The 11,454-nt window shown below is 32.0% G+C and overlaps 1 protein-coding gene across 1 annotated transcript; it reads left to right on the forward strand.

Annotated features, from left to right (window-relative positions):
- The first annotated feature begins 8,239 nt into the window (after window positions 1-8,239).
- LOC133308375 (putative pentatricopeptide repeat-containing protein At5g43820) lies at window positions 8,240-10,836 on the forward strand. The gene is made up of 2 exons (XM_061508997.1): window positions 8,240-10,106; window positions 10,452-10,836. Exon 1 carries the CDS (start codon window positions 8,316-8,318, stop codon window positions 10,008-10,010), a length of 1,695 nt encoding a protein of 564 aa, XP_061364981.1. The 5' UTR covers window positions 8,240-8,315; the 3' UTR covers window positions 10,011-10,106; window positions 10,452-10,836.
- Window positions 10,837-11,454: the final 618 nt, after the last annotated feature.

The raw sequence follows: 11,454 nt of genomic DNA on the forward strand, positions 1-11,454 counted from the left end.
GAACCTCTGTAATAATTAACTAAGTCTGAATCAATTGGAATTAGGGCTTATGGATTGTGAGAAGCCTAATGGCATGTAACGTAAAAGGAAAATGTTGTCTTTATGTCATAAACTTTTAGATTATGAATGTTGATATGATTGCTGGTATAAACGGACTGTGAGAGTGCTGTTTGTGGACCTTGGACTGAGTTGGACTCTTGAGTGGATAGTTAGCTTGCGAGGTAAGCTTTTGTGTCCTCGGTTTTGCCATTGTTGGTTCCACCATACTTCATGGAGGGATGGTTTATATGCATGATGTGTTTTCATGTGATATTGTTGGAAATATTATTGAATTGTTAAGTGCAAGTGCCTTATGATATGTATGTGTTGTTCCACCTAGACGATAAGCCTGAGTATGTAGCGTCATACAAGATGGTGATTCTGTGGGTGGGGTGCAAGTAGCGTCTTGCACTAATTGTAGGTTGTAGACGTATGTAATTACTGCATGTTCTCTGGCCAGTAGGATTTTGACACACATAACATGATTATATGCTGCATTGCACAGATTTTGGAACTGATATTGTTATACTGCTTTTAGAACTTATATTGCACATGTAAGTGAGCTTGGGGTGGAGAGATCCTTGAGGACCCCTTGTCTTACTGAGATTTCTTTTTAGAGATCTCACCCCACGTTTGGGACACATTTTCATGTTCAGGTAACTCGGGGTTGATACCTCGAGCGGCAGGAGGCCGGAGCTGAGTTGATTGTGTATGCTGTTTATTGCTATGCCTGGATGCTGACTATGTTTTAATTTCATTATATTGATTATTGAGCTGAGACTTGTTGGGCTTTGTAGCCTTATTTCGTGAGTATGGGCGTTGTCCATGCCATATTGATTATGTTATGATTAGTTAGATTTATGTTGTATAACCAGGATTATGTCTGGTCTACGTGTTGTAGTCCGTGACTAGAAACACAGTTATATATGAGGTATTTTAGTTGGTTGTTTATTTGCAATTTACATACAGGCTATGTTTTGAAAAGAATTTAAGTAATCAACTTGGTTAATAATAATGACGTCATAATTGAAAAGAAAAAGTTAGTTTCCGCATTTAATTAAGCACAGCTTAATACGATGACATGATAACAAATCGGGTATACACGGGGTGTTATAGGAAATTTATATATACAAATTTTTTATTTATAAACTCTTACAAACTACACTAAGTATGATCGATCATACTTCAATCAGGAGTGTATGACCGATCATCGGTCATACTTAGTGTAATTTGTAAAAAAAGTTTGTAAACGGATCCTTCCTCATATATATATATATATATATATATATATGTAAATATATACAGAAAAATATTTCTGCAGTTACTGCAGATAAGTTATCTTCTGCATTTATTCCCAAAACGACGTCGTGTTGAGATTAAAAGATTAAAAAATTATAATTATAAATACTATAATAACCCTGAAATAAATTAAAATTACAAAAGCAACATGATTTCCGCCCCAAAACAATGTCGTATTGGGCTTACTGCAGATAACTTATCTGCAGTGACTGCAGAAAAAGCGAACCCATATATATATATATATATATATATGGGCTTATCGTTTCTCAAGCTGCTTGAGATAACTTTATCTTCGACCACTAAATTATTACCGCACAAAGATGGATCAATGGTGATAAAGGATGAGAGAGAAAATGAGAATCATAATTATTCAAAGGTGAATTAATTAATATAAGAAAATAAATAAACAAAACGACATAGTTTTGGATTAACCGGAGATAAATATATATATATGTATATATATATATATATATATATAGAGAGAGAGAGAGAGGTAGGATCCTTGTACACTGGTGTCAAATTTGAAGTTTGACACCTCATCTGAGAGCCATTAGATCAAAAAAGATCAATGATATCACATGCATACAAATCAGAGTCGTTGATCTTTTTTCATCTCACGGCTCTTAGATTAGATGTCAAACTTCAAATTTGACACCGGTGTCAAAGGATCCTACCTCATATATATATATATATATATATATATATATATATATATATATATATATATATATATATATATTGGGGCAGGTTATATTTACAAACTTTTTTGTTTTCAAACTCTTACAAACTACACTAAGTACGACCAGTAATACTTTAATCATGCAGTGTACGACCGGTCGTACTTATAGGGATAGGATCCGTTTACAAATTTTTTTTGCAAATTACATTAAGTACGACCGGTCGTACACTGCATGATTAAAGTATGACCGGTCGTACTTAGTGTAGTTTGTAAGAGTTTGTAAATATAACCTGCCCTATATATATATATATATATATATATATATATATATATATATATATATATATTCTTGATTTTTTTGTTTAGAAGTAAATTTATTTTATTTTATATATTACCTTATAAAATTGGAAAAAAAATCTATTGTTTAATGACATTCTTATTTTAAAATTAAAAAACATTTATGAAGTGATCATACAATCAAATATATTTTTTAAAATCAATAATAGAACAAAATTCTCATTACATTTGAAAAACATTATCTCCTTCCGGTTTTGGAAAACAATATAAAAGTTGTTTTCCAAAATTTATTCTCTTATCTCCTTGCAAGTTGCCATGCGTTACATACTACAATACAATAAGAATTCATTCCTCTATCTCTCTTATCTCCATATTCTTCTTTTAGTTAGTTATCAGCACGAATCTGCTCGCGTGATGATTATACTCGAATGATTCTTTTACCTTTCTCTCTTATCCATGTTTCCTTCTATTTACTCGTGTTTCTTATTACTTACTTTAACCTTGATTATTTTGTGGTTTTTTTTACTGCATTGCTAACGTAGTGGAGTTTTTGGATACAAAAAGTATAATATCAAAAGGTGAAGAGATTGAGAAAAAGTTTTCTCTAAAGCAAGGTTAGATTTTCCAATAACTAAGGAGAAAGGTTAGTAAATCCAATTTCCTTGGCTCTTTCCCCTGTTTCGATTCGGCCAAAGGCTGTTATAGCCTTGGACAATTTTATTCAATAGCGTAATGTTGTGAGAATGATGATTTGGATGCCTTTTATGAATATTGATGTAATTGCAATTTTGCTTTTATTGCATTATAAGCATGGCTGTCAAATCCTAGTGAGTTGCCTTGCAACGTCTCATTTTCAAATTAAAGCTTTATGATGTGTATGATGCTCTATATTTCAAGGAAAATAAGATTCCTGCATGATAGGATGTGTAATATCACTCTTGAATTACTTGTTCATGACATCTTCTAAGTTGAATGGACTATCTAAGTTGTTGAGTGTAATTATATATATGAATATGTAAATATGCATGCCCCAGGGCTTCCCGTGTGATAAACTATGATATGGAAACATACTATGAGAAAGTTAATGAGTCACATGGTGTTATGTATCCTAATTGTGCTTAATGATGGAAGTATGTAGCCGTGTACTATGTGCATGAGCGAATGCATTTTGTCTTTATGTATTTATATAAATAAAAAAATGCTGTGAATTAGTGGTGGATAGCATGGAAGATGTATTATGTATTTTTGAAGCATGATGTGAATCACAAAAGTACAATGAATGGTTGTCCATGAGTCTAAGATTGAATTTATGTATTGATGTGGTTGTTTTAGTGGATTATGCCAACTTATGGCTAATTGGTGTGCTGTTTTATGAAAATTTCATATATATTATGAGGTTATGTACATAGACAGCTACGTGAAGGCTATTATGCTGGAATTATTTCTATATTATTATATTTATTTATTTTGTCGTCCTTTTTGCTATCTTCATGTAACCATGTATTAGAATCTATATTATTAATTTTATTTGTGTAATGAGTGTGACATAACAAATAATAATAATAATAATAATTGTTTTAAAGATGATAATTTTATTAGAATATGTGTAATTAATTTTGTCTTTTATATTACTATTAATTATGTGTTAAAAAAAAGCAATTACAAATCATTCGATATAAATCAAATTTAATATTTGAAATGAACGAGAAATCATTGGAGCAATTTATATATTTTTTTAAATGCATTCATGAAGAGAATTATCACATATTGTAATTATTTATGCTTGCTATTGAATGAAATATTATGAGTTTAACCGTTTTATTTTGTGTATAATATATTTCATTTCCATCTATTCAATAATATTCTTTTAATTGAATGCAAATAAAGAGTAACGATGATATGTAATTAAATGCATTTCTCTCAATTTCGTGAATCAAAATTAATGTCATAATTATTAATTTTATTATGTTTTGATTCTTAATGACTATTAGTTTGTCTTTTATTTGAAATTAATTGTTAATTAAATAACCGTTACAATTATTTTATATATGATTAAATCCCATAACAGTTACAGTTGTCTCATGTATGGTTAAATGTTATTTAATAAATTAATGCATGAATTTGTGAGTTGATATGATTATGCATATATGAATTACTGTTGTGGTATTTGTGATTGAATGCAATTTAATTATGTAATTTATTAAATTATCTCTGATTTGAATAATTATGAATATTCATTTAATATGTAGTTATTATAGTGTTTCTTTTCATATCCGAATGAGTGAGAATAATTATAATTTAGATCCATTGTTCAAAAGCATTGTCTGAAGCAAATGCCAAATCTGTGAAAGACTCTAGCTATTAAGGGCTATGAGCACAAGTAATGATATAACCCCTAAAGGATTATATAAAGTCCAAAATCATGGTCAAATCATGAAAAGGAAAGAAGCCAAACGAAAGTGGCTAATGAAATAAATATGACAAATTAAAATAAGGGCAGGTGTTATGAATCTCATGCCATTGAAATTAATCCCACTGATGAGGCTAAATATCTTTGTTGGTTATTGCTCTTGAAGTAGCAAAATCCGAATTATTTTATCAATTGCCTATGACTTTAATGCCTCAATATGTGATGCATGTAATATTGATATGGAGGAAGCAAATTTTAATACAATAATTGACAATATAAAGCTTTAGAAGAGCTAATTTGTGATTATCAAGGGGACTAAATTGGCTATAAATGATATCACATTGAGACCACAAATGATGGTAAAATTGACTATTTTTATAAATATTGCACGTAAGAAATGAGTATAAAAAGGAAAAATTACCTGTTTTGCTTCCGATATATATTACAGTAATATTAGCATAATTGAAAAACACGCCTTGGTAAATCAAAAGGATATTGATTATAATAACTATATTATTTGGCATAATCGGATGGACCATCCCGGATCAATTATGATGCGAAATATTATTGAAAATTCATATGATCATGTATTGAAGGACCAGAAGATTCTTCAATTTATTGAATTTTCATATAATGCTAGTTCTCAAAAGAAATTATCACCAGCTAAAGTTGAGATCCAATCTCTTGCATTTTTAAAATGCATATAGGGTGAAATATATGGACTCATTCACCCATCATGTGGACCTTTCAAATAATGTGAATTTAATAGATGCATCTACAAAATGGCCACAAGTTTGTCTATCTTGACATTTGTGAGATTGTTTGTTCAAATGATAATATTAAGAGTACAATAAAGATAATTCGTCTTCATAATGCTGGTGAATTTATATATTAGCGAAATTATTTATTAAATGTCTCCAATTGATTACTAGAACATTGCCTATGAGAACAAAGCTTCCAATGTTTGCATGGGAATATGCTATATTTTATGTTGCAGTACTTGTACGCATCATGCCAATAAGTTATCATCTCCCCATTACATTGGCTTATGGTCAGGAGCCAAATAATATTTTTGATGTGTGATTTATATTCTAATTACTCGACCATAACGCACAAAGATGAATCCCAAATATAGTTGGGAATATATGTTGGATATGAATTTTGTTATATAATATTTTGAAATAATGACTGAAGATTTAGTGGATTATTGTTATCAGTCTTTCCAACATGAGGGGGGAGAATAAACAATTGAAAAATATATAATGCATTATCATTATCTCAGCAAATATGAGCAAAAGGATATTATACATCGACTGCCAGATGATTTAACTGACCAATAAGTCTAATATTCCAACTGTACATGCACCAATTTATATTGTACATGAAAACAAATGATCGGTTTCAAGGATAAAAAACCTCAAAAATGGAGGAAAGGAGCAAATGATTAATATGGTCATAATATGGAGACATAAAGACATAACATTGATCAAACCTCAAGGGGGTTTAGGTACCTAAAAATAATGAAAATGAAGAGATCTCTATTGATTATGTCATTATAGGAAAAAGTTGGAACCGAAAAGATATAGTTGTCGACAACATTTTTTTTTTTTTTGATAACATGTCGACAACATTTTGCATAAAATGAAATGATGAAACAAGACGAGGATTTTTGAAGCTAAATTTGTTGATGATGATTGGCCAAAATATAAAGATGCAATTCAAATTTAAAGTTTTTTTTGGACCTGTAGTCCAAACACGAAGGTGTAATGCCAGTGGGGTACAAATGTGCACAAATTATAATGAAGTTATTGTAGCATAAGAATTTTGCAAAAACCTGGCATTTATTATATGAAAATATATTCTCTTGTGGTGGATGAGATCACCTTCAGATATTTTAATAATCTGGAAATACATGAAAAGGTTGACATGCGTCTAATAGATGTTATTATAGCTTATTTATGTGGCTTATTCAATCGATAGTGAAATATGTATGAAAATCCTAGAAGGATCTAAAATGCTTGAAGCATATAAAAATTCCCGGGAAATTCATTGAGTAAAGCTTCAAATATCATTAATGGATTAAAGCAATAAAGGCTTGTGTGGTATAATCACCTTAATAAAATATTTATCTACCTGTTGACTTGTAATTTAAAGATATTTTACATGGTTAAAACAAATCCATTGAGTACCCCAATGGTTATATGAGCTCGATTGACATAAATAAAATATTCATTTAAACCCATGAAAAAAATCATGAAATTTTTTGTGTGCCATATCTTAGTTCAATCGAGACAATCATATTATTGTATAATAAAAGGTGAACATTCAAGGGAAAATTATAAAATTATTAAAGTGGATGTTTGGCTTTTGAACCTCATATCTTCCCTATTATTCTTACATTTTATCTTTATTTATAAATTTGTTAGCAGGAATTAATTCTTTTCGATATGAAGATACTAGAATAATGCAGGATCCACACAAAGCTGGATTCTAAACAGAATATTTATTCAGTGGAAGCACGACTACGGGATAATAGCAATTCATGAAGAAAGTCAAGAATGTGTTTGATCAAGGTCAATGACGCAACACATCCGAAAAGCATGCGGTTTTTAGTTAGAAAAAGAGGTTCCAACAATATTGCATGAAGATAATGCTGCTTGCGTAGTTCAATTAAATGGAGGATACATCAAAGGAGACAGAACGAAGCATATGTCACCAAAATTCTTCTTCACTCATGATCTTCAACAAAATGGTGAAATTGATGTTCATCAAATTCGTTCAATTTGACAGATTCTTTTACCAAGGCATTACCCACTTCAAGTTTTGAGAATACAAGATCGGGATGCATAAACTCAGAGATATTAAATAATGTTATCATCAAGAGGAGTGAAATAAGTGTTGCACTCTTTTTTCCTTCACTATGATTTTGTCCCATTGGATTTTCCTGATAAGGTTTTTAACGAGGGAGCTTCTTATACATATTTCTTCTCAATATGATTATTAGATATCCAATGGGGAGTGTTATAAACAATTTATTGGCTGTCCAATCCGTTATATAACCGTTATGACCGTTGGAGACGTTATGACCGTTGGAGACGTTATGACCGTTAGAGAAATAATTGTAGTTATTATGTCTTTCATGTTTTCTGAGCCTATAAATAAGACATGTATAAAACATCATGGATGTACTACAATACAATAAGAATTCATTCCCCTATCTCTATTATCTCCATATTCTTCTTTTAGTTCCTATTAATTTTACAAAAATTCATTAATTTTTCTGACTCTAAAAATAATAGTTACAGAGTTGCAGAAATAACTACAGAAAAATGATAAACTCTTCGAAATATACAAAAAATTTCTTGTTCTTTATTAACATTTGAAGGAATAATTTGAAAAAAGAGAGAACTTTTTTTCTTTTTCTTTTTTTTTTTTTTGTATTTCCAAATACGAATACATTAGTACTTTAGTAGTTAAATTATTCTTGAATGAATTTAGGAGATTATTGGAAAATAATATTGCAGTAGTTGAAATAATTCGCTCATACTGCTACTGGTCTTGAACTCTGGTGGAGTTCATCATTCATATTTCATGGCGTTTCGATCTCTGCAATTTCTCATTCGCTTCGCCAAAGCGAAGCACTGTGTTGCTTCCATTCTCGGTTTCATCCCCTCATCTCCGTTCTCATCTCTCCACGCTCCTCAAAATTCTTTGGACCACGAAGAACTTTTCCCTAATCAACCAATCACCCGTTCCAATCTCAACGAACGCCTCGTTCTCGAGCAAATCTCGGAGCTTTTACCGATAGCCAGGTGCAAATTGGAGAAACCCATGTCGAAAAACTGCGAATCAAAATCAGAATCAGTAGCAGAAGCGAAATCCGCTGATGGTTTTTTGTCTCCTGAAGAGAAACTGCGTGGAGTTTTTCTTCAGAAGCTAAAGGGCAAGGCTGCAATTGAACAAGCTCTATCTAATGTTGGTGTTGATGTGAATGTTGATGTTCTTGGTAAGGTACTGAACTCAGGGAATCTTGGTGGTGAAGCCATGGTTACATTTTTTAAGTGGGCAATTAAACAGCCAATGGTGCCTAATGATATTGGTAGCTACCATGTGATTGTTAAGGCACTAGGTAGAAGGAAGTTTTTTATGTTTATGATGGAAGTGTTGAATGACATGAGGATGGATGGCATAGAAGCTGATTTGTTTATGTTATCTATTGTTATTGATAGTTTTGTTAGGGCTGGTCATGTGTCTAAAGCAATTCAGGTGTTTGGGAACTTGGTTGATCTCGGGTTGAATCGCGATACAGAGGCTTTGAATGTGCTTTTGTCATGCCTTTGTCAACGGTCTCATGTAGGTGCTGCAAGTTCTGTTTTTAATTCAATGAAAGGCAAGATACCTTTTAATGTTACTACATACAATGTTGTTACTGGTGGTTGGTCTAAATTTGGAAGAGTGAATGAGATTGAGAGGATTATGGAGGAAATGGAAGCTGATGGCTTTCGTCCTGATTGCAGGACGTTTAGTTTCCTTCTTGAGGGTTTGGGCAGAGCAGGTAGATTGGAAGAGGCTGTTGAGGTTTTCTGTAATATGAAGGAGAAAAATTGCCAGCCAGATACTGCTGCCTATAATGCAATGATTTTCAATTTCGTATCGGTTGGAGATTTTGATGAGTGTATGAAGTGTTATAATGGGATGTTGAGTGATAATTGTGAACCTAATCTTGATACATATACTAGAATAATTACTGCATTTCTCAGAGTCCGCAAAGTGGCAGATGCGCTTCTTATGTTTGATGAGATGTTAAGGCAAGGAGTTGTGCCTTCTACTGGGACTATAACCTCCTTCATCAAGCATTTATGTAGCTATGGTCCACCATATGCTGCTTTGATGATTTACAAGAAGACAAGAAAACTAGGGTGTTCGATATCAATGGATGCTTATAAGATACTGATTATGCGTCTTTCTAAGTTTGGAAAATGTGGAACATTGTTAAGAGTCTGGCAGGACATGCAAGAATGTGGGTATAGTTCTGATGTTGAAGTTTATGAGTACATCATCTGTGGTCTTTCTAACATAGGACAACTTGAAAATGCTGTTCTTGTTATGGAGGAGTCTTTGCACAAAGGTTTCTGCCCAAGCAGGCTTGTATATAGTAAACTAAGTAACAGGCTGCTTGCTTCAAATGAAACAGATAGGGCTTACAAGCTGTTTTTGAAGATTAAACATGCCCGTTCCCTTGAAAATGCAAGAAATTATTGGCGTGCTAATGGTTGGCACTTTTGAATGGGCATGCTAACCGGCTGCTCTTGCAGTAGAGCCTACTGTTTGCTTTTAACATAGCTGGTCTCGAGCTACTTCCTTGAAAACATGACTGATCTAGTATGTCCTTACTTTGAATTTTTTAATAACACATTACATTACATGATTTATTGTTCATTCGCTAGATTTGTGCTTAGCGTTAATGTATTAATGTATTCCTCTATATTGTCATGCGATTTGGGTTTCTAGCAGTTTTGTTTTTAATATAACTTCGTTTTTGGGTGAATAAAAAGTTGTTATAGTTTTAGGCATTAAGTAAAGAGCCAATTCAATCCAAACTCTTATGATTAAACTGTTAGATAAAAGGCTACATTAATAATTTTTATATTATATTTCTCCAGCAACTTCCTTACTTTTTAATTGTACACTATGATGTGAAATTGATAATTTACTTCTATTTTGCAGTATCAGGATCCTTCTTAGGAAGTGGAAGCAACACGAGCTTATTGTAAAGGACTCTCCCTTCTCAGAAGTCATATAATTTCTTTACCCTGACAAAATGGAATTGAAAGTTGAAGAAAAATATTGGCGTAAAACAGCATCTCACATCTCTTCCTGTTCATGGTGGGAAAAGCACAAATCCAGGCTATGTCTCGGAGTCTAACTGCCAACTTTCCCAGTCATGTTAATGTTAATTCTATTTCTTCGATGTCTTTTTCAGTTATCACACGCCTGGGGAATTTACCTCAAATATGGACCCTTGAGTAACTGAATTATCTTAAAGTCCATTTTTGGTGTACGACAACCACTATAATTTTGGTAAATGAGTGTTCTGCAGATGGTTTGTTATTGTTCCGTATTCCAATTTCCTTAGCTTTTCTATGGATTTATTTTTAAGTCATTAGCTTCTTCTTTTTTGTGCTTTTGTCAATTCTTTCAAAATTTAGTTTATTGAATGATTGAGTAGTCGCCAATGAGGGTGGCCATAGTTGGTCAAGGATTAGGCTTGTACCCCACAAAGGTATATGTTCGAATCGTGCTGGCTGATATGAAGACCTTGTTGGTGGTGCAATCTGTGATCACTCCCATAATCCTCAAAAAAGTGGGGAAGTTTGCCCTGATCCTAGTGGGATACTGGCATCTAACCCCATATAAACTTTTATGTACCAAAAAAAATGTTTTAGTACTCTGGAATATAGCAACATGTTCTGTCTTATACTATGTTTAGAAAAGCCTCAATATTTTATTTAGACCAATTATTTTATATCTTATTGTGCTGACAACTTTTGGGATAGGGTTTTTGGAAATATAATTCATAATTGTCATAGTTGGATATTTAATGTAAAATATTTCATTATTACCTTTTTCTTTTTTTAATTTGTAGTAAGTACCTCTTTTTTTTTTTGCTTATCTATGTTTTGTGCTAAAGCTTTTATGGGTTGATTTAATTGGTTCGCATTGTAGTTAT

The sequence above is a fragment of the Gastrolobium bilobum genome, unplaced genomic scaffold (assembly GCF_033153095.1).
Source record: "Gastrolobium bilobum isolate Gb01-03AN ecotype WA unplaced genomic scaffold, APGP_CSIRO_Gbil_v1 utg1298, whole genome shotgun sequence".
NCBI classification, from domain to species: Eukaryota; Viridiplantae; Streptophyta; class Magnoliopsida; order Fabales; family Fabaceae; genus Gastrolobium; species Gastrolobium bilobum.